The following is a 26,889-nucleotide window of genomic DNA, read 5'->3' as shown; positions in this document are numbered from 1 at the left end:
TGCAAATGAGCTCTGGGCACATGTTCCACTCTGTGCATCTGCCTTTACATGGGTCCTGGGGAACTTGAACCCAAAGCCACCAGGCTTCACAAGCCAGCGCCTTTAACCACTAAGCCATCTCTCTAGCCTAGAGACAAAGTTGTTAGCTGACAAGAGACTGTGATAATGTGTCGTTACAGAGAGACTTTCTGAAAAGAAGCACATATGCCAGAGTTTGGCTAATTTTAACTCTTAAATCATTATAGAAGTGTATTACTTTGTAGATATGCCTGCCTTTAGAGGAAAAAAAAAATCATCTCATGAGGTTGTAAAGCTGACAAAAATCTACACATCAAAACTCTTAGGCCAGGCTAGATAGATATTGCAGAGGTTAAGGCACTGGCCTGCAAAGCCTAACGACTCTGGTTTAATTCCCCAGTTCCCAGGAAAAGCCAGATGCACAAACTGGCTCATGCATCTGGAGGTCGTTTGCAGTGTCTAGAGGCCCTGGTGCGCCCATTCTCTCTCTCTTTCTCTGCTTGTAAATAAATAAATAATTAAGAAAAAAAAAAAAAAACCTTTAGCTTGCTGGGCATGGTGGCACACACCTTTAATACCAGCACTCAGGAGTCAGAGGTAGGAGGATCGCTGTGAGTTCGAGGCCACCCTGAGATTACAGAGTGAATTCCAGGTCAGTCTGGGCTAGAGTGAGACCCTACCTCAAAAATAAAACAAAACAAAACCTTTATTACTGAATCAATGATTTCCACTACTGTACAGATCTGTGTGGATAATACTCTCATCTGAGAAGCTCTGGATCAGTCTCAGAACCATCTAATAGCTACATGACGATGGAGGCCAATGAGGTGAAACTGTCAGGGTGGCACACAGATTTTAGCTTCTTCTTTCCTGCTATTCTTCTTAAAGGTGGGAAACAAATGAACCCTTGAATAATAAGGCACGTAAGGGGTGCTCGGCCATTCATAACTAAACAGAGTTATCAAACATGAGTAACAAACTATTTCAAGTATCAAATTATTGGCAAGCACAGAGATATATAGAGAAAGAATGTGTATGGGCGCACCAGGGCCTCCAGCCACTGTGAACAAACTCCATATGCATGTGCCACTCTGTGCATCTGGCTTACGTGGGTGCTGGGGAATTGAACCCAGGTCTCTAGGCTTTGTAGGCAAGTGCCTTAACAGCTGAGCCATCCCTTGAAGCCAACAAACTATTTTGGCAGAACTTTGGGCCAATGCTTGGCTAGGAACAAAGACGTGTGTTTCTAAGAATATTCGTCTTTTAGGTATACAAATGATCAATCTTGTTAGTGTTTAAAGAAGGGCCCCATATTAAACTTGCCAGGGATGAATGGAGCAGGGTGTGAAAGAGCTGATAAAAGGTACCACTTAGGTTCTAGCATCCTCGACCAGTTCCTCCAGACACTTCCCTTGGCTGAGCTACTGTACATTTGAGTTGTATTTGAAACAGAAAACACTGATGTACAGAATGTAGTCTCTTTGGCTATCGCTGGAAATGGTCCTCGGTCTTGCTTTTTGCTTTCCCCTTCATTGTTTCGTTTTGGCAAGATATGATAAGATCTCATTAATTCACATGACACTAACTTGGAGTTTGCGATAATTCAGTTGCTACAGTAGTATGCTGAAATTTATCTTTCCCATAATAGAAAAGAAAGGTTTTCAATAAGATCAACAGTCCAAACTCAGAGGTGAGTGTTTAGCCTGGCCAGAGGGGTCGGCATGCCAAATGGTACAGAGTTCTAGTGTGGAGTGATTCCTAACTACATGTTAAAGAAAGCATGGCAGGAATTCTACTTGTCAACACTTTATCAACCATTAATTTGGATGGCAGTGTGCATGCTAAAAACAGACTTCCTCTTGAAAAAAAAAACAAAAACATACCCAGATCATGTGGGTTGGCTTTGTCCCTGGTTAGAAGGCTTTGTTACCAATAATGCCCATTTACCAACATTTTTTCTGCGTCTACACATACCCGAAAGCTGAAAGAGCAGCTCAGAAGCCATCTTCACAGAGATGTCCTGACTGAAGAGGTTTCTCTCTGGGGGGACCCGTCCTTCCGGCAGCTTCTGCAAGGGTTCGGTTTTCTCTCTCCCCATTAAAGTGCTGTAGCCACTGTTCCGGTTGGGGGAGACGGAGACCTGCGAGTCCTGGAGGTCCACTTCCATGGGCTCCTCTTTGACCTTCACCAGCTGCATGTCCTTGTAGCTTTCCGCTGCGAACAGGTGGGCGAGAGAAAACCAACACGTGGCCATTCTGCATTCAGAACAAAAATTCATTTTCTGCATTTTTTAACCTCCCTTTCTGTAGCACTGGGAATCGAACCCGGACTCTGGGGCATGTAAAGCCCGCTCTCTACCACTGACTACAGCCCCAGGAAACCCAGCTGTTAGTTACAAAGGAAACTATGAGGCCTGGGTTGGGAAGAGTTGTTAGTCACAGGTACCATGATCCACCTGGACATTGAAAGCATTGGCTCAGCCAACCTGGGATTCCTGGAAAGGCAGTAGACATGTTTCAGCCTGAGAAGTTAAGTGGCTTGTCTAAGGTCACACAGGTGACAGGTGGGTCAGACCTTGACCTCCAGACCTAGAACTGGAGTTTCTTAGTTAGGATTTCCTGGTCATATGTCTCTTCCTCTCTCTACCATTCAGCTTCTAATAAACAGAGATCGTGGACCATATCTATCATTGCTTAAAATTTGCTCAATTTCGGTGAACAAATAAGTGCAAGTGTATTAATAATTTCTCTTCCACCCTCTATTTTTAAAGCCCAGATCAATTTTTTTTTTCCCCTGTCTTCAAAGGCACCTAAATTAACAAAGGCTAAATGGGGTCAATTCAACAGAGACATTTCCACCTTGCTGGAAGCTAGTGATCCTCGAGACCACCTCGGAAGTTAATTACAGCCCAGGGATGAGCGCCTCAGCCAACAGCGGTCTTATGGGTTATAATAACAGCCTAACCTATGTCTGCTCTTCCTTTAGGGTTACAAGATGTTCTGGCTTTAAGCTGACACTTGCATTGGCTTTGCAAGCTGAAGTCTTTCTGCCCATGCTCTCCTTGGAGCTAAGGACAGGATGCAGTTCAAACAAGGTGGGACAAATTGCCCAGACATCAATTTAGATCATTTTAAAAATAAGCTCAACACATTCAAAACGGTCAATATTTGGTAGTGACTAATGTGTACACACTATTCGGAAAACAAAGAGCCCTTGGGCAGTTTGATAAGAGGTAGAAGACAGACACAGAGAATGATGTTGAAAAGTACCCCTCAACCAGATATATCCATGAAGCTAACCCTAAGAATCTGGGGAATGTGATCTTTCCTGGGGAAAGAAAAAACCTCTTTTTAAAAAGATTTTTTATTTTGGAGGTAGGGTCTCACTCTAGCCCAGGCTGCCCTGGAGTTCACTATGTAGTATTAGACTGTCTTCGAACTTACAGTGATCCTCCTACCTCTGCCCAGATTAGAGGCATGCATCACTATGCCGAACTGAAAAAAAAAAAAAAAGCATTTTGCAGATGTTGCTAAGGTAGGGATCTCAAGAGAAAATGCTGGATTATCCAGGTAGACCCTAAATAAACTGAATGACAGAAGAGGTCTGTGGAAAAGGCTGAGTGAAGACAGACAACGGGAGTGACTCTGCAACAGTTCAAAAAGTCATGCAGAGCTGGAGGAGGGACGAAGGACTCTCCATTAAAAGTTTTGTGGCTCAAGACTTAACCCCCAGAGGCACGAAATAAATTAGTCATTGGGTCTGTGAAGAGTTCATATAGCAAAGCTGGGAAACTAATAAAGGAGAGGAGCAGCAGACAGACAGACAGACACAGGATGATAGGAAACAGTCTAAACTGCTAAGGAGACAGCTCAGTCAGATGAGGAACTGAGTACGTTTCCCCACACCCGCAGAAAACACGCAGGACGCAGTGGCACGAAGGGGAGGGGAAGACATGGGGATCCTGGGGGTCCCCTGGCCAGCCAGTCTTGCCTAAATGTCACGTTCCAGGCCAATAAGAGACCTTGCCTCCAAAAGGTGGGCAGAACCTGAGGAACAATGGTGAAGCTTGCCTGCCCTCTACATGTATGTTTACATACAAACACACACAGGAACACACACACACACACACACACACAGGGAGAGAGAGAGAGAGAGAAAGAGAGAGAGAGGGAGAGGGAGGGAGAGGGAGAGAAATAGTCCAAATAAGCAACAATAAAGGCAAAATTCTGTCTGGTCAGAAAAAAAGAATCCTTTCCTTGCAAAGCATGACATGGATGAAAAGTCAAATACATGTATAGCTTACTGACTTGTAATTAAAGAAAAAAAAAAACAAGTCCAAGAGCATTTCAAATTAAATGATTAAAATTAATATGCTGCTATCAATATGATCTTATGTAACAAGAGTGCTAATTTGTTCTGTTTCCTTCCTGACATATCACACATGCTTCTCAGGAAAAACCGCTTGTATTTTTGTCAGTAACCGAACTTCAGGCAACTGTGATATTTAATTAAGATTGCTGCTCCTTTCCCTACTTCTGCCAAGCTGTTTCTCTCCCTCTCTCTCTGTCTATGAAGTAGCTTATAAAAATCAAGTTCACTGATTTCGTCAGTCAGAAGAGGAGGAGGGGAAAGAAGAGGACAGGGGAGAGGAGGAAGAGGGTGAGGAAGAAGATGAGGAGGAGATAGAGGAGGAGGGAGAAGAGGAAGAAAAGAATAAGGAGAAAGAAAAAGAGAAAGCTGGGTGGGCGTGGTGGCGCACACCTTTAATTCCAGCACTCAGGAGGCAGAGGTAGGAGGATCGCCGTGAGTTCGAGGCCGCCCTGAGACTCCATAGTGAATTCCAGGTCAGCCTGGGCGAGAGTGAGACTGTACCTCAAAAAACAAGACAAAACAAACAAACAAAAGCAAGAGGAGGAGGATCAGAAAGAAGAGACAATGGGACTGGAGAGATGGCTTAGCGGTTAAGCGCTTGCCTGTGAAGCCTAAGGACCCCGGTTCGAGGCTCGGTTCTCAAGGTCCCACGTTAGCCAGATGCACAAGGGGATGCACGCGTCTGGAGTTCCTTTGCAGAGGCTGGAGGCCCTGGCGCGTCCATTCTCTCTCTCTCTCTTTCACTCTCAAGTAAATAAAAATAACAAAAAAACAATTTTTTTAAAGAGACAATGGAGGAAGTGAAGGGGAGAGGAAGATGAGAAGAGGAAGAGGAGGAAGCACAGGAAACAGGAAGGGTGAAAGAGGAGGCAGTAGAGAAGCGATTCGAGGAAGCGGAGGAGGAAAAGAAGGGCAGGTCAGAAGAAAAGGCTTGGCTAGGTTATAGATCGCTCCTCTGCCCACACACACAGGCCGGCACGTCTTTCTCAGCGCTGACTCCTTGTCACCGGCAGCCCCGGCCCACCCTCAGGACCAGTCACAGTTCACCTTTTCCTCTCCATGTTGCCCCAAAGTCATTAATATTTGGAAACCAAACAGTAAGGGGGTCAATGGCACAGGGCCACCGTGACTCCCCTAACCCTTGCACTGCGAAGTCACGGCAAAGCCCGAGGACAAACAAGAGGAATGCTAGAACAAAGACAGAGGGAGCTGGTGAACTTAAACAAACGCCAACAACAGGCCGGCAAAGCTGGAGAGAAACTCCACAGTAATCTACAACCTGCGCCCCCCGCCCCCGGGGTTGACCCCGGGGGGAAGACACCTGCTATTTCAACCACTGCCTCACCTATTTGGAATCATTTCCAGTACAATTTGCATGGAAGTGCGCTCTGGTCATTTTTTGGTGACAACTCTCGACCTTTTGAAAATGCACAAAACACCAATCGCTGATTTAAAATTAAAAAAAAAAACCAAAAAAACAACTTTAGCGTCCTTACTCTCCTGATGGATTCCAGACTCACTTAGACAGGTTTCCAAATTGACATGTCAGTGTGCAAGTGAGACAGTCTGCAACTAATATTGTTACAGTCCTGTCTCTTCCGCATGACATTGCCAAGTGCTTTCTGGCCTGTGTGTGTGCTGTGCGTTATCGGTGTGGGTGTGACGGGGGTGGGCATGTGTACGCAAGGGGCATGCACGTGACACGGAGCACGTGTGTCGGTTGCATCCTTTCACTTTCTTTGAGACAGGGTCTCTCATGCTTGCTGCTGCAGACACCAGACTCGTAGGCCTGGTGATCTGGGATTCTCTGGACTCTGGCTCCCACTGCCAATGGCACTGGATTACAGATACGTGAACTACTTGCATTCAGCTTTATGTGGGTTCGGGGTGGAGGGGATCCAACCTGTGGTTGTCAAGACTGAGCAGCAAGTGCTTTTAACCAGTCAACCATCTCCCAGCCAGTCTTTTCTGTTTAAAGTAGGATTTCTCGACACTGGGGGCAGGATGATCTTTGTGGTGCTGGGCTGAGCTGTGCATTCTAGGATGTTAAGCAACCTCTTCTACTCTTAGAGCCCAACTGTGCTCTACTTAAAAAAAATCTATTTGTTTGTTTGAAAGACAGAGAATGGGCACTCCAGGGCCTCTCGCTGCTGCAAACAAACTCCAGATGCATGCACCACTTTGTGCATCTGGCTTTACGTGGGTCCTGGGAAACTGAACCTGGGCCACTAGGCCTGGCAAACAAGCACATTTAATTGCTGAGCCATCTCTCCAACCCTGTACTCGACTTTTAACTCCACAGATGACTGAAGAAATGGTGCACTCTTCTAGATAAGGGACAAAAATTACCCGGATTCAAAGCCACTGTGCTCCGAAGCTTCTGCCACATTCCAAATTTCATCCCCCTCCCCAAAGTTACAGCTGCTTCCAAAGCCAAAAAGAAAGGACAAGTTCCTCTTATGTCCCAGTCTGGGCCCGCCCCACATTAATTACCATCTCAGCCAAGTTCCTAGACAGGCCGGGCTAGAATCAGAAGTCAAGCTGACCTGGGAACGAGGTGTCTACTCCAAACCCAGGTCTCATCAACCCAGCTCTCTCCAGCTTGCCTGGGTGTTCTCACAGAATAAGGGTTGAATTAATAATTTTCATTCAATTTCAGCTTGAACTCTCACCTGGGTACAAGGCTTCACTAGTGACCTATATAGCTATTTCAAAAAGAAATAAACCCACAAAAGCAGTTGAGGGACAAAATCTTATATATCTGATAATTTCCCTAGAATAAATATGGAAACAATGTCCTTTGCCTACTTTTTTTTTAAATTAAAAACAAGAGGCTAGGGAGATGGCTCAGTGGTTAAGAACGCTTGCTGAGGACATGAATTTGAACCCTGGCACACACATAAAAAAGCTGGGCATGAGGCTTAGCAGTTAAGGTGCTTGCCTGCAAAGCCTAAGGACCCAGGTTTGATTCCACAGTACCCACGTAAAGGCAGATGCAGAAGGTAGCAAATGCATCTGGAGTTTATTTGCAGTGGCTAGAAGCCCTGGCAGTCCCATTTTCTATCTGCATCTTTTATACTCTTATCTCTTTCCTTGTAAATAAATAAATAAAAAAATTTTTTTTAAGAAAAGAAGCTGGACTTCTGTTAATGTTCACACCCTTATATTAATGCTACTCTCGCTTTTGGTTGAGAATTTTCTCTTTTCAGATGGCAGTGACCTTGGGACAACTCAGAAGGTATCATGGTGATGGAAAAAAATGACTGCAGTGCTCAGTACTGCAATATCTGTATCACACCTTCCAAGACTCAGGGTCTAATGTGGAAGAGGTGGTGGAAAGAATGTAAGAGCAAAAGGAAGGGCAGGACTCCACACAACATCATCCCTCCAGACACAAAATGGCCTGGATATTCATGACCTCACAGTGCCTGACACTACCTACACAAGACCATCATAATAGGAGGAAAAGATCAAGACATCAAAAGTAAAAGAGAGACTGCTTGAGATGGGGAGGGGGTATGATGGAGTGGAGTTTCAAAGGGGTAAGGCGGGGAGAGGGTATTACCATGGGGTATTTTTTATAATCATTGAATTTGTTAATAAAAGTAAATCAAAAAAAAAAAGAAGAAGAAGAAGAAGCTGGGCACGGCCACACATGCCTGTAATCTTAGCACCTTGGGCAGGGGCGCAGGGGTGGGGTCGGAAACAAGATGATCACTGAAGCTCCCTGGTTAGTTACTCTAATAACCCCACCCCCCAAAAAAACCAGGGAGCTCCAGGTTCAGTAAGAGACTCTATCTCAGGGAAATATGGAGGAAGATTAGTAGAAGACACTCACTGTCTTTCTCTGGCCTCTGTACATGAGTGCATTGGGCACACACTTCTGCACACACATGCATACACTGTATATACACACACACACCACTTTGTGCCTCTAGATTTACATGGGTACTGGGGAATCAAACTCAGGCCAGCTTTGTGAGCAAGTGCCTTTAACCACTGAGCCGCCTCCCTAGGTCCTTCCCTTCCTACACACACTAAAAAAATAAAGATATCCACCCATATGCATGTTCACTTTGTGACAGAGAACTGTAGACCGATATGACCTCTGATGTCCAGTAGCACTGGAAGGGTGAATTTGTGAATTGAAAAAACCCTCCTCAAACTCGGTTTGACAACAGGAAGGAAAAGAGCAGTTCCACTGTCCTTTCTGCCCTCAAAAACAATGCACAGTAGTGACCCACCTGTGCATTTCTTGCCATCCGTCACCGGCCACTCTACAATCTGCTTAATCTGCGAGTTGTACTACCTACTGTGACGGGCGACACACAGAGATAAATCGGACTGAGGTTCTTGCCCTCAAGCAGTTTAAACCTAGACGAATGATGAGACAAGCAGAAATGTCCCTTTACTCCAAAAAGTAAAGCTCAAATACAGCGTGGAAGGAGGAACAAAACCAGGACCCCAAGTCCAAGGTGGGTCAGGCCTCTCCCTGGAGTCTGGGGAGTCTCCTATGGTCCGGCTTCCTAGAGGGTAACGTGAAGAGTGACAGCTGGTACCCTGAATAAGGCACTCCTAGAGGGGAACAAAAGCAAGTCTATTTTCCTCTCCCATTGTCCCTTTGAACTGATCCAGGGACTGCTCTTCCCTGTTGATTGGATGAAAACCCAGGCAGGGCCCATGCATTGATAACTCTTAGCTAATACAAGATTTACAACCCTTTCTTAAAATATTTATTTTATTTACTTAAGACTTGCCTCAGACCCCACGAGACGTGCCATAGAGTGACCTTCCTTGGAACCTGATGGGCTGCCAGCAACTCCCCACTTCAGAGGAGAAAACGAGGCAAAGTGAGGACAGCCCTTCCCTTACTCACAGTCCTCTAACCCTGGCCGCCCTCAGACCCGACAGAAGGGCAGAGAAGGGGCGTGGGAGGCCATGGAAAAGGTCCTTTGCTGTCTTGCTGCAGAATGGCGTGATGCTCTCTGGGCCAGCAGCCGTTTCTTTCCCATGGAGTCGTCCTCTGACAAACAGCCTCTAACTTAAAGGGCTCTGTTTCTCTTCCCCAGGGGTCCTTTCACTAGGGTGAAAGTCCCCCAGCTGGTGTCCCTCTCCCTACCTCGTGAGCGGCCACCCTCCTTTGTGTTGGGGTCTCACACATTCTGCAGGTGGTCCCCACGGCTCAGCATTTAGGACAAACCCCACCCAGCTCTCTTGTCTGGGTCTGGCCCAGGGGGGAAACAGCCACTTCTTCATTTTATCAAAGGGGCCACGTCTAGGCTGAATGCACCACTGATGAACTCGCACAGGCCCTTAAAGCGTGCCGTCCATTTCCCCTCTCCAGCCTTCCTGGCAAGATGTCACACACCAGGAAGATGTTCATCCCGGCTGCGGGAAACGCGTGACACGCTTCCCAGGTGGCGCCCATCAAGCCCTGCTCTTTAATCTTGGGAGGGGGGACAGAACTCGTCTGTGTCCATTCTGCCCCCTTACCATTTTAATAACATACAACTGTGTACTGTAGTGACATTGAGTCTGATCACACAGTTGGGCAGCCTCACCACCATCCATCTCCAAAACTTTTCCCCCATGGAAACTGCACCCGTTGGACATAAATCCCTAGCCCTGTTCCCCAGCACCTTACTACTTACTCCATTTCATCATTTGTCTCTATGCCAAGACTTTAATAATCAGATTTTTAAAAAAAGGTTCTTCCAGGGCTGGAGAGATGGCCTAGTGGTTAAGCGCTTGTCTGTGAAGCCTAAGGACCCTGGTTCGAGGCTCAATCCCCCAGGACCCACGTTAGCCAGATGCACAAGGGGCTGCAAGCATCTGGAGTTCGTTTGCAGTGTCTGGAGGCCCTGGTATGTCCATTCTCTCTCCTTCTCTCTATCTGCCTCTTTCTCTCTCTGTCTGTCGCTCTCAAATAAATAAATAAATAATGAACAAAAATAATAATAATAATAATAATGATTCTTCCAGCTATACCTGTATCATTATTTCTCACTGGGACAAAAATACCTGGACAGAAGCAGCTTAAGGATGGAGAGTTCGTTTTCAGCTCACACTTTTGAGGAGAAATCTACCACGGATGGTGAGGCGTGGCAGAAGCTGGAGGCCAAAGTCTTATCATCCCTTCTGCACAGGGAGGTAGAGAGCTCCTGGGCCCACACACAGTGACTCGCGCCCTCTAGCAAGGCTCTACCTGCCAAAGGTTCCACAACCTTTCTAAATAGCACCACCAACTGAGGATGGAGTATGCAAACACACCAGTCTATGGGGGTATTTATTCTGTATTCACACCACCCCAGAACCCTTGGTGTTTGAAGTCAAATCTTCCATCTAACATACAGTTTAAACCGAGTGTCTGGTTAGGTTCCAGAAGAATAAAGCTGGTGAGACCGTTTTGGCTTGGGAAGCTGTACAGAATGGGGCGTTTTGTGCAGGCTGTGGAATAACTGAGGCCACCTGACAGAGGTCTGGAGGGAATGGAAGTGGTGGCAGCCCCTGGAGTTCATTGCAAAGATCTAAGCAGGAAATGATGAGCGCCAAGGCCAGAGACAGAGCCAGGCATGGGGTTGTACCTGTGTAATCCCAGCACTCAGGAACCCGAGACAGGAGGAGCCGAGTTGCAAGCCAGCCTTGGCTACACATTGAGACCCATGCCCCATCAGCAATCAACCAAGCGAATGAATAAAGAGATTCGTGAGTACTTCCCAGTGGTATTTTCAAATAGAAAAGAACTGGTGGCGGCTCCCTGATGAACTAGAGTTTGAATTAGAATGAAGAGATGAATGTTTGAGGAAGTAAGAATGAATCTTGGATAGGGGCAGGTGATCTTAAGCAGAATGCTTAAGCCTTGAAGTTTTGTATGGCAGTGTAAATGGGAGTAAGGAGAACATAGACAATGGGCCGGGCTAGGGAAAACTACAGAGGAAGGTCTCCAGTCCTGTTTGGCCGGAATCTCAATGATTCTTGCAGGAAGTGGAGTTTCTGATAGCTTACAGGCAGGAAGAGAGTATTAACATTTGTAACACAGAGATCGGAAGTCATCTGGGTCCACAGGACTGGGTGAGATCATCAAGGAAGAGAAAAAAAAGGGCAGAGGGTGGGTGGGCGTGTTACTACCTACTCTGACAGAGGAGGAGTCAGAAAAGAAGCAAGAAGACAGGGAATGGCCCGTCCACTGCGGTGAAGTAGCCCAAAGAGACGCAAGGTACTGTGGGAGCTGGGCAACTGCTCCCTGCTTCCAGACCTGACAAGGGGGGGGTGTGGCTACTGCATTCTTGCCCTCAGCTCATGCACCCTGACAGCCATTCCATTTATGTGCCATGAAGAGTCACAGTTGGGCTGGAGGGAGGGCTTAATGGTTAAGGTGTTTGCCTGCAAAGCCAAAGGACCCAGGTTCCATTCCCTAGGACCCACGTAAGCCAGACGCACAAAGTGGCACATATGTCTGGTGTTCACTTACAGTGGCTGAAGGTCCTGGAGAGCCCAATCTCTCTCTCTGGTAAATAACAATGGCTGGTCTAGCCCCAGCAACATAGAGATATTCTGGTGCCTGAACAGGCCATGCCACTCCTGCCTGTCCCTTTGCTGTGTTCTTCCTTACTTAAGTACCCCAAAACCCCTACCTGATTGCAAACCTCTGTTTGGATGCCCCTGCTCTGAGCACTGGCCATATCTTCCTTAAGAAGCAGTCTCTCCTCTCTTACTCTACACTGTGCAGATACTTTGCATTGTGAATTGACTTTCATGGGATTGTTTTCCCTCTGGACTGAGCATAGTTTTTTTCTGCACCACCCAGCCTTTTTTAAAAAATATATATTTTGGGCTGGAGAGATGGCGTAGCGGTTAAGCGCTTGCCTCTGAAGCCTAAGGACCCTGGTTCGAGGCTCGGTTCCACAGGTCCCATGTTAGCCAGATGCACAAGGGGGCGCACACATCTGGAGTTCGTTTGCAGAGGCTGGAAGCCCTGGCGCGCCCATTCTCTCTCTCTCCCTCTATCTGTCTTTCTCTCTGTGTCTGTCACTCTCAAATAAATAAATAAATAAATAAAATATATATGTATATATATTTTATTTTAACTTATTTATTTGGGAGAGAGAAAGACAGAGACAGAGACATAGAGAATGGGCATGCCAGGGCTTCCAGCCACTGCAAATGAACTCAAGACACATGCATCACCTGTGCAACTGGCTTACATGGGTCCTAGGGAATTGAACCTGAGTCCTTTAGCTTTGTAGGCAAGTGCCTTAATTGCTAAGCCATCCTCCATCCCCATCCAATCCTTTTAAAATATATTTTATTTATTTATTTGAGAGACACACACAGAGAGAGAGAGAGAACACCAGGACCTCTAGGTACTGCAAACAAACTCTAGATGCATGCACCACCTTGTGCATCTGGCTTATGTGGGTACTGAGGAATTGAATCTGGGTCCTTAGGGTTCACAGGCCAGTGCCTTAACTGCTAAGGCATTTCTCCAGGCCAATAAAGTTCTTTTTTTAAAAAAAAAAAAGATATTTTATTGATTTACTTATTTTGAGAGAGACAAGCAGACAAGAGAGAGAATGGGTGTGCCAGGGCCTTAGCCACTGCAAACAAACTCCAGACACATGCACCACCTTGTGCATCTGGCTTTACGTGGGTCCTGGGGAATGGAACGTGGGTTCTTAGGCTTTGCAGGTAAGTGCCTTAACTGCTGAGCCATCTCTCCTGCCATCCAGACTCTTAAGTCAGCATAAGGACCTGAGTGGTTGACACATGTGATGTAAGCCTGCATAGCTGGCATGCATGACCTATGCACACGCAACTGACATGTTTGATGTACGTTTGCTGCATATGATCTCCTGAGGCCAGACACAGATTAGACATGTACTAGTGTGCTCTCTCCCCTGGCACTAGTGTTGAGCAGACGCTCATACATTGCTGCCAACTTAAACCTTCAAAGCGCGGACCACTGTCAAGGGCCCTGAAGTGAATGCTCTTCCGTGACCATTCCCTTCCCACACTGCGCACGACCGTGACGCAGAATGAGTGTACTAGAGCAAGAAGCTCAAAGATGGCAGAATAACAGGAGTAAGGAGAACAGAGACAGTGCGCCCGGCTAGGGAAAACTAGAGAGGAAGGTTTCCAGTCCTGTTTTGCCCAAATCTCAATGATTATTCCAGGAAGTGGAGGTTGTGATAGCTATGCTGTGCTGAAGCCATTCACTTTCTTTCTTTCTTTTTTTTTTTAGAGAGATCAAAAAGAGATGGGGGGGGGAGGAGATAGAGAATTGGCGCACCTGGGCCTCATCCACTGCAATTAAACTCCAGACGCTTGCGCCACCTAGTGGGCATGTGCGACCTTGTGTGTGCCTTACTTTCTATCATCTGGCTAACATGGGATCTGGAGAGTTGAACATGGGTCCTTAGGCTTCGCAGACAAGCACCTTAGGTGCTAAGCCATCTCACCAGCCCTGGAGTTATTTGCTTTCTAAACTGGTACACTTCCAATCATATTAGTTAAAATCTTTACTACCAGGCTGAAGAAATGGCTCAGTAGTTAAGGTGCTTGCCTGCAAAGCCTAATGATCCAGGTTCAATTCCCCAGCCCATAAAAGCAGATGCATAAAGTGGTGCATGTGCCTGGAGTTCATTTGCAGTGGCTAGAGGCCCTGGTGTGCTCAATCTCTCTGTCTCTTCCTTTGTGTCTGTTTCTCTGTGCTTGCAAATAAATAAATCTTACAACAGAGGTAGTCATGAGCCCTAGGGGTATAACGTCTGCTGCTGTCTGGCCAAATGTATATACTATGCTCACCAAACTGCCCAGTAAGCATTTCTCTTAATGTTCATGCCCATATATTAATGCTACTCTCACTTTTGGTTACAGAACCTACTCTTTTCAGATGGCAGTGACCTTGGGATGACTCAGAAGGCATCATGGTGCTGGGAAGAAGTGACAGGAGTGCTCAGTACTGAAATATCTCTATCTCACCTTCCAAGGCTCAGGGTCTAATGCAGAAGAGGTGGCAAAAAGACTGTATGAGCCAAAGGAAGGGTAGGACTCCTTACGATGTGCTCCTCCAGACACAAAATGGCCTGGATATCCATGACCTCACAGTGCCTGACACTACCTACACAAGACCGTCATAATAGGAGGAAAAGATCATACATCAAAATAAAAGACTGATTTTGAGATGAGGGGATATGATGGAGAGTGGAGTTTCAAAGAAAGTGGAAAGTGGGAGGAGGGAGGGAATTACCATGGGATATTGTTTATAATTATGGAAGTTGTTAATAAAAAAAATTAAAGTTAAAAAAATCTTTACTCGCCAGTCTCAAAGATACAAAGGTCTTGGTTGCGTATGTTCCACACAGGAAATATGACTCCTGCAGGTGTTGTGTTGATTATTAATTAATTAATGCTTTGTACACTCCCAGGCAGCCGAAAGCGCCACGTGAGTGGGACACATGATGAGGGACCGAACATGATATACACGGCAAAGTCCCCACGGAGGGGACAGCACACGCTACTGTCTGCTCACGACAGCCGCCCGCCCCCACCCCGGCTTTGCCTTCCTGTCCTTGCCAAAATCAAAATGGAACGAGGAGTCGGGCTGGCTTTTCTTGGCTGTGCAGAGAACAATTAAAGCCCAGATCTACTGGAGCGGAGCCCAGGGCAGGAGGCAGAAGCGGAACCGTCACTCCACGGACATCTGATACAGTGTGTCTGGCTTTTCTGGCCTAGAGGGAAGCAATGCAGAAGTGAAGTGGGGCCCGGGGTCCGCAGTCCTGAAGCTGCAAGCCCGGGCCTGGGGTGTGCAAGATTCTCCCAGTGATGCTGAGGCCTGGCTGGTCAATGGTCAGCTCCTCCGCTTTTCCAGCTGACCCAGTCGCTCCCTCGCAAGGAGCTGCAGAGAGGCAAACCTTATGTTCTTTAAAGGCCTGGGCAGGAATTATACATTGTTATACATTGTTTCATTTTCCTTGGGTTTTTTTTTTTTTTTTGGTTGTTGTTCATTCCCACAATGGCCAGGCTACAGGGGGGCTCTCAGAGAGGACAAGCTCTCCAGCGTGCTCTGAAGAATGACATTAGCTGCCGCCAGCTGCCAGCACCCTCACCCAGAGGCCATCCAGCTCTGACCAGAGCCCTCTCTCTTTTGCTGGGCATGCTGGCCACCTCGACTCTAAGGAAAAGGGAAGGCACAACGAAGTAGTGATGGCCAGATTTCACTCCAGTTTCTCTAAATAAAGGGACGGTCACTTCTGGGCTGAAGAGATGGGCTCCGTGGTTATAGGGGCTTGCCAGCAAAGCCTGATGGTCTGGGTTCAATTCCCCGGTACCCACAGAAGGCCACATGCACAGAGTGGAGCGTGCACTTAAGAGTCTGTGTTCAGTGGGAAAAAGCCCTGGCACATCCACCCTCTATTCTCCCTCTTTCCTTGAAAATAAATAAATAATTTTTTTAAAAAAGAACATTCATTTCCAATAGGAGAACCACACATTGACCTGTAGTGTGTACACACACACACACACACACACACACACACACACACATAGTAGCACTGGTATAACTTAAACAAACCGTGAGGCCAAGCCAATGTTCTTAAGAAACGTGATCGAAAATTGGTATCAGGCTGGAAAGATTGTTGAGTGGTTAAGGCACTTGCCTGTAAGGCCTAATGACCTGGGCTTGATTCCCCAGTACCCACATAAAGCCAGATATAAAAAGTGGGACAAGCAGTTTGTCTGCAGTGGCTGCAGGCCCTAGCATGTCCATTCACTCCCTCTTTCTCTCTGTGTCCTTACAAATACTGGTATCTGCCTAGCATGGTGGCGCATAACTTCAATCCTAGCACTCAGGAGGCCGAGGTAGGAAGATTGTTGTGAGTTCGAGGCCACCCTGATACTACATAGTGAATTCCAGGTCAGCCTGAGCTAGAATGAGACCCTACTTTGAAAACAAAACAAACAAAAAAGATTGGTATCAAACTAAATAATCCATTAATCAAATCATTCTTTTCCAGGTTGTGACAACAATCTTCACAGGTAATCAAGCATAAGAATTTTGTTTACAATGACAGAACTAAGACTTCTCATATTCCTCCTCCTCCTGTTCCATCTTCTTCCTCTCCTTTCCTCTTTTCTTTTCTTCCTCTTTCCCTCCTTTCCTTCTTCTTTCCCTCTTCCCCTTGTATTTTGGACTTCCAAAATCATTTCACAGATATCTTACCAAACTGACTTCTGAATTTAATCATCAAAATCATCAAGTGGCCCCCACACACTGGTTTGCTTGCTGGCGACTTCATAAGGAGAGTTAGCAAGCGTCGGAAGAGTCAGCTATGCATATAAGCGTCCACAGCTAAACACGCAGTGGAGAGCTGTGCGTAAACTTGGAATCCCTCCTCTAGAACTACACCAAGGACCCCAGGTATTCTATTTTGCTAAGACTTCTTAATTTGAAAAAAAAAAAAAAAAATAGCCATACCCTATGAAAGTTGAGTCCAAACTTTAAAGGTAATAAAGAGCTAGTGAGCGCTGGAAATTCTGAGTCAGGGGGTCCAAGAAACATACTGTGGCTTCACTCTCATGTCGATTTCTGAGGTGGTCTACCCCACAGCCACCAGTGCCCAACAGGGTGCAATTGGGCACTTATGGTTTTAGCCTTGCTGTAAAACCACATCCACAGCTACAACTCAAGATTTTCACTTGATTTCGGTAAGCACGCAACAGAATATGCCTGTCAAACCCATCCAGTTCTGCCCTGGGTTTCACTTTTGTCCCGATAAAAAGTCATCAACGACAATCCTTGGGGTTCCTGAGGAGAAGGCTCGGTGCATAAGGGGCTTGCAGCTCAAGCCCAAGGACCCCAAGTTTAGATCCCAGCACACTGATGGAGAAGAGGCAGGCAGAGACAGGAGACTTTCCGGGAAGCCAGCTCACGGACCAGAAAGCCTGGGGTGCCCATCAGCACGGAGCAGCGGGGACTAGAGTAAGTGGGGGGAAAAGGCAAGCTCTGACATCTGACGGCTGTTCACCGACTTTCACACGTGTGCTCCGGCCTCATGTGCCCACATTCACACAGAGACTTTTCAGTTTAAGACAGAGAGAGAAGGAGAGAAAAAGAATGGGCATACCAGGGCCTGCAAGCACCGCAAATGAACTCCAGACATGTGCGTCACCTTGGGCATCTGGCTTACGTGGGACCTGGGAAATCGAACCTGGGTCCTTAGGCTTCGCAGGCAAGTACCTTAACCCCTAAGCCACCTCCCCGGCCCCACAATTTATTTATTTTAGAGAGAGAAAGAGGCACGGAAGAAGGAACAGGTATACCAGGACCTCCAGCCACTGGAAATAAACTCCTGATGCAAGTGCCACCTTGTGCATTTGGCTTACATGGGTAGTAGGGAATTGAACCTGGATCCTTAGGCTTCACCTTAGGTTAATGTCTTAACCATTAAGCCAAATCTCCAGGCCCCATTTAATAAATCTAATCTCTGTCCACCTCCTCTGCTGAGATTAATAAGCCTTTTTATATCTACAATGCTGGGGGAAGGTGGTGCATGTGAGCAGGGAATATAAGTTTTAAAAAGAATTCCTGAAAATTCAGAAGAATTTCAGCTGCCCTAAAAGCTTATCAAAGGCAAGAGCCACCTCTGTGATGAGCTGGTCACTGGCTTATGCACAAAGAATTAAAAGAAGGACAGAAGGAAATCCTAATGCCCAAAGAGAGGGAGAAGCCAATAAAGTTTTATTTCAATAACCGCATCACTGATATTTTTTAAACCAAACTTTTATTTTTTTACTGACAACTTCCATAATTGTAAACAATATCCCATGGAAATTCCCTCCCTACCCCACCCCCAACCCTTTGAAACTCCTCTCTTCATCATAACCCCTCCCCCTCTCAATCAGTCTCTCTTTTATTTTGATGTCATCATATTTTCCATTCTCTGTGCGGTCATGGATATCCAGGACATTTTGTGTCTGGAGGAATGCGTTGTAAGGAGTCCTACTTTTGGCTCCTACAATCAATCACTGACATTTTTTTGTTTTTGTTTTTTGATTTTTGTTTTTCGAGGTGGGGTCTCAGTCTAGTCCAGGCTGACCTGGAATTCACTATGGAGTTTCAGGCTGGCCTTGAACTCATATGGATCCTCCTACCTCTGCCTCCCTAGTGCTGGGACTAAAGATGTGCAACACCATGCCCGGCCCAATCACTGACATTGTTAAACCCAGGTGTATATGTGGGGGGGGGGGTGCACGCATGTGCAGTTTGGGCATCATCATTAGGGATGCTATCCATCTTTTAAGACAGGATCTCTCATTGGCGTGGAATTTGCCAAGCAATCTAGATTGGCTTGTTAGTGAGCCCCAGGGATCCTCCTGTCTCTGCCTCCCCAGCACTGGGGTTCTGGGTGTGCCCCACCATGCCCGACATTTTCACATGGGTTCTAGTATTCCACTTAAGTTCTTATGCTTGTCAGGGAAGCACTTTACAACTAAGCTACATCCTCAGCCCCTTTAGTGAACTCTTTTTTAAAACGTTTGTGACAAAACTTCTAAGTATTTTCTAAACCCACTTTAACGTTGTGGAAATCCTTTTAAAATTATTTCCTTAGGTGGTGTTAAATATTAATATACTTGTGCATATGACTAAAAGCAAGTAAGTCCTTGCTTATGATAAGGGTCTCTGGTGTGGTGCCCATGGGAGAGTCCTGGATGTCCCGTCAGGATCTCGATTTCCCATGGGTGTCTGGAAAGCCTCACAATTTTGGCTCTGTTTCAGCGATCTTTTCCAAATGGTTTTTAAATCAAGGCTCGTTACAAGTAGTGTAAGTGACTCATTTTCATTTCCTTTCTCTCTGGTTCCGATGACATGTCCTCTCTAGCGCAGGTGCAGAAGTGCAGGGAGCAGCTAACCAGACCCTCCGGTCACATAACTAGCCCGTACAGTCAAACACTCACTGTCACACCCAGGATCAACGCTCCAGCTCTGGGAGTCCCCAGGAGAGCGGAAAGCTTTCTAGTAGGAGCAATGCGAGCGGGAGGAGCCAGCTTGAGCCCAGGGAAGACGGGGTGGGTGGCTGCAGGTGCTGGGGCACAGCTCAGGGCCCAGCTCTGGCTAGTGTGGGGGGGGGCCCTGGCTTCCATCCCCAGCACTGGGCAAATAACTCCTGTAGAAACAAAACAGTGCAAAAAGCAGTGTGGGGCTGGAGAGAGAGCTCAGTGGTTAAGGCACTTGCCTGGAAAGCCTAAGGACCCGGGTTCAATTCCCTAGTACCTGTGTAAAGTCAGGTGCACAAGGTGGCACATGCATCTGGAGTTCTTTTGCAGTGGCTAGAGGCCCTGGCACACCCATTCTCTCTCTCTCTCTCTGTATATCTCCCTACCTCTTTCTCTCTCTCAAATAAATAAACTATTTTAACAAAAGGAGGGCAGTGTGGTTAGCACCATTTGCCTGATGAAATGGCTCCCCTAGTTCAGGTGTTTGCCTGCAAAGCCAAAGGACACTGGTTTGATTCCCCCAGACTCACGTAAGCCCGATGTACAAGGGACGCATGCATCTGGAGTTTGTTTGCAGTGGCTGGAGGCCCTGGCACGCACATTCTCTCTCTCTCTTTCTCTCTCTTTCTCTGTTTCTCTCATTCTCTGCCCCTTTCTCTCTCAAATGAATAAATTAAGGAAAATATTTAAAAATAAATAAAATAATGTCTCCTGTGGTCCAATATGTTGGTTCAATCAACTTTGAAGGCCAAGTGCAGGCTCTGACCAGTGCCTGAATGGCCCAGGGAGACCAGATACTCTCATTCTCCAAACGGGCCCCACATACACGTGCAATTTTGCACTGCTCACTCATTAGTCCCCGAGCTGCGCTGTGGGCCAGTCTCCCTCTTGACAAAAGGGCAGTTGGTTAGTTACCATTGGCCTCCTATATGTGGTCTACAGGAAGCCCCTGTAAAGCTGGCCTATGAATGCCCTCTACCCCCAAAATAGCAGGAAGACCTTCTTTCTGGAAGGCAAGCCAGGGGAAGTGTGTGTGTATATGTGCACGGCCAGGGTTAAGTATCTAGGGATACGGACGGCAGTGGTAGCGACTAAGGAAATCCGCTCGTAACTCAGGCTGTAAACAGTGACCCTCCCCATTTGACTACATACCTGGGGTGAACCGCGATGGGCCAAGTATATATCTCGTCCCCTACCCCACCCACCTCTCCAGCTGTGCAGATCAGCCCAACAAGCAGATTGTGAGCCACAGGAAACAGTGCTTGAATCCAGCTGCTATTCCATATTTGGAAACAAGGAAGTAAATCAACCCACAACACAAACTCAGGATGATTTAAATGTGGGGAACGCACCCACATGAGTGGAGTTAATAAGAGAATTATTAGGAAAGGGGACAAAGGTCCCTTCAGAGAGCACACCATCGTCCTCGCACTTTGACCAAGAGAAAACACTATTAAATCATGTGTCGTCAGAGCAGAGTACCAGAAACCGCAAGGCAGAAACAATTCTCTTTGTGAAGGTTTTCCCAGTCTTGGACTAATAGGGACTCTTCCCTGCCCAGTAGTCTGAGAGTGTCTTCCAAAGCACATATCCATGGAGCAGGCCCAGAACAGTGCCCAAAACACCCTGCCAACCTGGGGGGTGTGACTCAGTTCCTTGGCAGAGGGCTGGGTACTTAGCAATGAGGATTCCCTTCTGAGGCAGGTCGGGGATAGCAGCATGGAATCCCCAGGGCTTAATTATGCATGCAAATCCCCCCCTACAGGAATACGTTAAAGGTCAAAGGTTAATAAGGCAATGGGAAGAAAAACAGGCTAGAGAGTGAGAATGTTCTAGGCTCACTGAAGAAAATACTGGTTCTGCTCTTCCTCACCACCATCACTGATGCAGCCAAAAAGGCCTAGGGTTTGATGTGGGGTGAGGAGTCTGGGAACTAACTGTTAAAATAGCATAAAGTCCCTGGCTTCCACTTGGCCCAGAAAAAAAAAAGTGTCCTTTGAATGAAAACCTGAACAGTGTCTGGTTACTTCAATATGTGTTCCTATACTGTGACTGAATCTCTCAGATAATTAAGCTCTGTTAGCATTATGATTATTTTTTATTTATTGGAGAGAGAGAGAGAAAGAATGGGCATACCAGGGCCTTCAGCCACTACAAACGAGCCCCAGACACTCGCACCCCTCGTGCGCATGTGCGACATTGTGCGCTTGTGCCCCTGTGCGCCTGGCTTATGTGGGACCTGGAGATTCGGACATGAGTTCTTAGGCTTTGCAGGCAAGCACCTAAGCTACTAAGTCATCTCTCCAGCCCCCTCTGTTAGCATTATTGTGAAGTATTTGCCAATGGCTTATTGATAAACTGTGCTATGGTTTGTTGATGATAAGATGTCTGTAGTCAACTGAAACAAGACAGCATGGGCAAAGAGTCCATCAGCCAGACCTGCAAACACTACTCCTCGCTCTTTTGCTGAGGTTTTACAGAAGTGCCCTACATCGCTCCATACCCTGTACCCTCCAGCTTTATCCCATCCCTGAAATATCCAGGCCCCAGCCTGCCCCAGTCCCTAGGCAGCCAAACAGAAAAGGCATGTAGAATGAAGGCGTAGCCTACGAAATTCCTTGCAGAGTTCTTGCCCAGTTTCTGGGAACACCAGCCAATACAAATTTCCGTGGCTCTATTAACATATGCAGCTATGCAACGGGGAAATGATAATAAAACAAGAGCCCTTTTGAGTGTGGACTTTCTGAATTCAGGCCTTAGTGTGGGAGGCAGGAGGAAGCTGGTTAAGAAAGCATAAAGGGTGGCCTGAGGGCTAAAGGCTAAAAGGGGAAAAAGGAGGCTCTGAAGGCTCTGGCCACGGTGGTGTGAGCTTGAATAGCTCGCCTATGGAGGGAAGGGAGCAGGCTGCAACAGCTACTCAGGTATGGGGGCCCAAGAATATAGAAGGGGTGTGTGGGATTTCAAAATCATGAAAAGATCATTCTGACCAGAGACTGAGTGGCGGGGTGTTCGAAGCAGGGTGTCCTTGGAGGAAAGCCCTTATTTCAGTGGTGTAGATAGCTACTTGGCACTCTGGCCTCCTTAAACTAACTAAGATCTAGACCTTCAAGAAAAAAATCTCTTTTTGATACACAAACAAATCAAGTTTTACCTTATTGCCTTATTAAAGGGACCTACTCCTTATTAGTGCAAAATATAATTTTGATATTTTAATAATCTCCACATCTGAGTTGATACATACTTTAAAAAGTGTAATTTATTTAGATTTATTTTTCCCAGTTAAAATTTTTTTTTTGTTTATTTCTATTTATTTATTTGAGAGTGACAGACAGAAGAGAAAGAGGCAGAGAGAGAGAATAGCTGCGCCAGGAACTCCAGCCACTGCAAACAAACTCCAGATGCATGCACCACCTTGTGCATCTGGCTTACATGGATACTGGGGAATTGAGCCTCGAACCGTGGTCCTTAGTCCTCATGGGCAAGCGCTTAACCACAAAGCCATCTCTTCAGCCTGTTTTCCCTACTTTTTTAAAGGGTATACGTGTGTGTGTGTGTGTGTGTTTGAACACACATGTATACAGAAATAGAGAGAGGGAAAAAAAGAGAGCTAGAAGGAGAGCTGCTTAGGAAATACAGGTAGAAATGAAAAAAAAAAGTGATTAAGGCATTAACTACAAGTCTACTGCTGGTCACATTCATTATAAATCACTTAAAAAATTATCATGTGGCTGGACGTGGCAGCGTATACCTTTAATCCCAGAACTTAGGAGGCAGGGGTAGGAGGATCGCTGTGAGCTTGAGTCCAGCATGAGACTACATAGTGAATTCCAAGACACCCTGGGCCAGAATGAGACCCTACCTAGAAACTACCCCCACCCCCTCCAAGAAAACAAACAAAAAACATCTTATAAATGATGCCATCTAGGAAGTGAAAAGAAGAGCTGGAAAGATGGCTTAGCGGTTAAGGTTCTTGCCTGCAAAGCCTAACGATCTATCCAGGTTCGATTCCCCAGGACACATGTAAGCCAGCTGCACAAAATGGCATATGTGTCTGGAGGTCCTGGTACACCCATTCTCTCTCACACGCTCTCTCTCTCGCACTCGCTCTCTTTCTCCCTACCTCTCTCTCTCTCTCTCAAATAAATAAATAAAAAAGAAAGAAAGTGAAAAGACACAGAATGAGACAAAATTACTTGCAAGTCATATATCTGGTAAGAGAATTATGTCCATAATGTAAGAAACTTTTACAACCCAAGAGCAAAAATGCTTAAGTGACCCAACTAAAAAAGTGGGACAAGAATTTAAATCTTCTTCAAAGAAGATATGCAAATGAACAGTAAGCACATGAAAATACATTAAAATATCATTAATCATCAGGAAAATTCAAATGAGAACCACAGTGGAATGATTAGGCCATACAGTTATGATGGCTAGAATTTTGTTTGTTTATTTATTTTTTTGAGGTAGGATCTCACTCTAGCTCAGGCTGACCTGGAATTCACTCTGCATTCTCAGGGTGGCCTCAAACTCACGGCGATCGTCCTACCTCTGCCTCCCGAGTGCTGGGATTAAAGGCGTGCTCCACCACACCGGGCTGGTTAGAATTTTTAAGAAGGCAGTTTGGGTAACCCTGAACAAACTGAAACCTTCATTCATTACTAGAGGGGCTATAACATGGCACAGCTGCCTTGGAAAATCACTTAGCAACTCTTCAAAATGTTAAACACACAGTTACCATTGGACCTAGACATACTATATTCCTAGGTATATATCCAACAGAATTAAAAACTTAAGTCCACAGACATGCACACACACACAAAAAACTATGTACAAGAATGGTGTTCACAGTAAAGGTAGAGAAACAAACCACATGTTTTCATCAAAGGGCAAAGAAAATATGGTATGATGGAATATATCCAGCCACAAGGAATAAAGAATTCATATGTGCTACACCACTGATAAACCCTGGACACATGCTGAAAGACGTCAGACATAAAAGACCACATACCATATGACTCTATTCATAGGAAATGCCCAGACTAAGCAAATCTACTGACATAAACAGATTAGTGGTTACCTAGGTTGAGATGAGGAGTAGGTGAAGACAGAGAAAGAGAGAGAAATTGATTGCTAATGTCTATAGTCTTTTGGGGGAACAAAGTATTCTGGGGTTTCATGTGGTAATGGTTGTGCAATAGAAACATACAAAATCATTGCGCTATTTTAAATAAAGCAAATTTTAAAAGGGGTGGTGGATAGATGGTTTAGCAGTTAAGACATCTGCCAGAAAACCCAAAGGAACTAGGTTAGATTCCCCAGTACCCTTGTAAAGCCAGATGAACAAGGTGGCACATGCTTCTGGAGTTCATCTGCGTGGTTGGAGGCCCTGGTGTGCCCATTCTCTCTCTCTCTCTCTCTCTCTCTCTCTCTCTCTCTCTCTCTGCCTCTCTCTTTCATATAAATAAATAAAATATTTTTTAAAAGATTTACTCAGGCTGGAGAGATGGCTTGGCAGTTAAGGCACTTAACTGGCAAAGCCAAAGGACCCAGGTTTGATTCCCCAGGACCCGCATAAGCCAGATATACAATGTGGCTCATACATCTGGAGTTCATTTGCAGTGGCTGGAGGACCTGGTGTGCCCATTCTCATTCTCATGCTCTTTCCCTTCCTCCCTGCCTCTGTGTCTATCGCTGCTTGCAAATAAATAAAGAATATTTTTAAAAATTAAAAAAAGATTTATTTCTCATGTGTGGGGGTCGGGGGAGATTCTTGTTGCCAGACGTATGCATCCCTTTTTGTGTCTGGCTTTACGTGGACACTGGGGAATTGAATCTTGCCTGGCAGGCTTTACAAAATAAGAAAGTATGTTTCAACCTCAGATGGACTAGACTCTGCCACTGTCATTTTTAATGCTATCAAATTCTCAGGAGCCTGCATGTGAGAATGTGATAAATAGAGGGTACTAATTGAACAAATAAAATGCTTTTCTGCTGATATTTCTAAATTACTCCTTAACATTTTTCCTTAGATTCCCTAGCAGGTCTCTTTGGTCATTTTAGGAGTAAGCTCTACTTATAGCATTTTGTAAGCAAATATAATCATAGGGACTACATAAAATTAGCTAAAAGTGAGGGCGTACATCTTCTCCACTACTCAATTAGGCAACTTGTAACTCTGATGAAGGCTAATTCTATAATGACTCTAAAACGAAACCGAACATAATTTTCATCCTTACAGAAATCACAGGATGCTATAGCTTGCATCTCAACTACCCCTCCCCAACAAAACAGGGGGGATCATTAATGGTTAAAGTATTAAAGGGAGTGTTAAAGGATTGAAGTACCTCAGAGTGGTATTGTAGGGAGCAGGTGGAATCTTTAGGCAGTGGGGTCTAGCGGGAGAATGCCTCGTAGATGATTATGGGACCCCTGGCCCTTCCTCTTCCTCTCATTTGCTTCCTAGCCAGGTCGTAAGTGGTTTTGCTCTGTTAGGCTCCCCTGCCATGAAGTAGTGGCTTGTCACAGGCCCCAAAGTCATGGGACCAATCAGTCACCTACTAGACCCTCCAAAACAGCCCGAGGAAACTTCTTGCCTTTACAAACTGAACATGTTGTGCATTTGTTACAGTGACGGGCAGCTGACTACAGACATGCTGCTTAAGAAAAAAAAAAGAAAGAAAAGTGTTACAATTTTCCAAGGGAGAAATACCAAAGAGAACAGTGAACAGTTTTCGCCCTGAAAGATAATTTAACCGAAGTCTCGCTTTTCTCTCAAGAAATGCTTTATAACAGAAAAAGGCTACAAGGCGTTAGTGCTTTAATGAAGCCGAGGGGGCATTCTGATAGAAGAATGCCAGCATTGACCACAAATAAGGCAGAAACTTAACAGCCAGGAACGTGAAGAGAGTAGTATTCTTTGAGGTTCACAGGCTCCTCTATCTTGATTTATTAGGTATATGTGCCCTCCTTCAAAAAAAAAAAAAAAAAAAGGCTCCCAGATACGATCATTCCACAATAAATTAAAAGGACTTGCTAAGAAGAGAGATGGGTCTTTTTCTAAAGGCAGAGAGACATTTAATAGGAGCTTTGTTCTGTCAGCTTCAACCCAAAGCATTCTTTTCAGATGGACGAAACATTATTTCTCTAGTGATTTCCTCAGCACAGTGCTTCGAAAGCTTGGGCTGCTCAAATCACTTGGAAGGCTTGTCAAAATACAGGCTGTGGGGTCGTGATCTTCAGAGTCCTAGCTAAGCCCAGAGTGGGGGGGTCAGCAAATGCGTACCTCCAGTGCTGTCCTCGACCCCCCACTCCTGGCCTGATCCCTCTGGTGTAAGGACAAACACCGAGATGGCAATATCTTAGCAGCACTGAGGTAGCAGGGGGTGACCCCACCCCGCAGGACAAGTTTCTACTGAGACCCTCCCAGCAAAGAAAATTGTTCCCAAAGGCCCAAGGATCTTGACATTCGGTATGGACATAACCGCATTTAGCCAAGTCTGTTCCTCG

The 26,889-nt window shown here is 45.9% G+C and overlaps 1 protein-coding gene across 7 annotated transcripts in view; it reads right to left on the bottom strand.

The window, feature by feature from the left end:
* Positions 1-26,889, bottom strand: part of Znf827 (zinc finger protein 827) — a 233,663-nt gene that overhangs the window by 106,704 nt on the left and 100,070 nt on the right. For all 7 annotated transcript variants that reach the window (XM_045130866.1, XM_045130860.1, XM_045130865.1 and 4 more), the window contains exon 6: positions 1,993-2,232. In XM_045130866.1, the coding sequence (XP_044986801.1) occupies positions 1,993-2,232 (240 nt within the window). The remainder of the gene's footprint in view (positions 1-1,992; positions 2,233-26,889) is intronic.

This window comes from Jaculus jaculus, chromosome 12 (genome assembly GCF_020740685.1).
Source record: "Jaculus jaculus isolate mJacJac1 chromosome 12, mJacJac1.mat.Y.cur, whole genome shotgun sequence".
In the NCBI taxonomy this organism is placed as follows: Eukaryota; Metazoa; Chordata; class Mammalia; order Rodentia; family Dipodidae; genus Jaculus; species Jaculus jaculus.
This window is presented reverse-complemented; position numbering and strand designations above follow the sequence as displayed.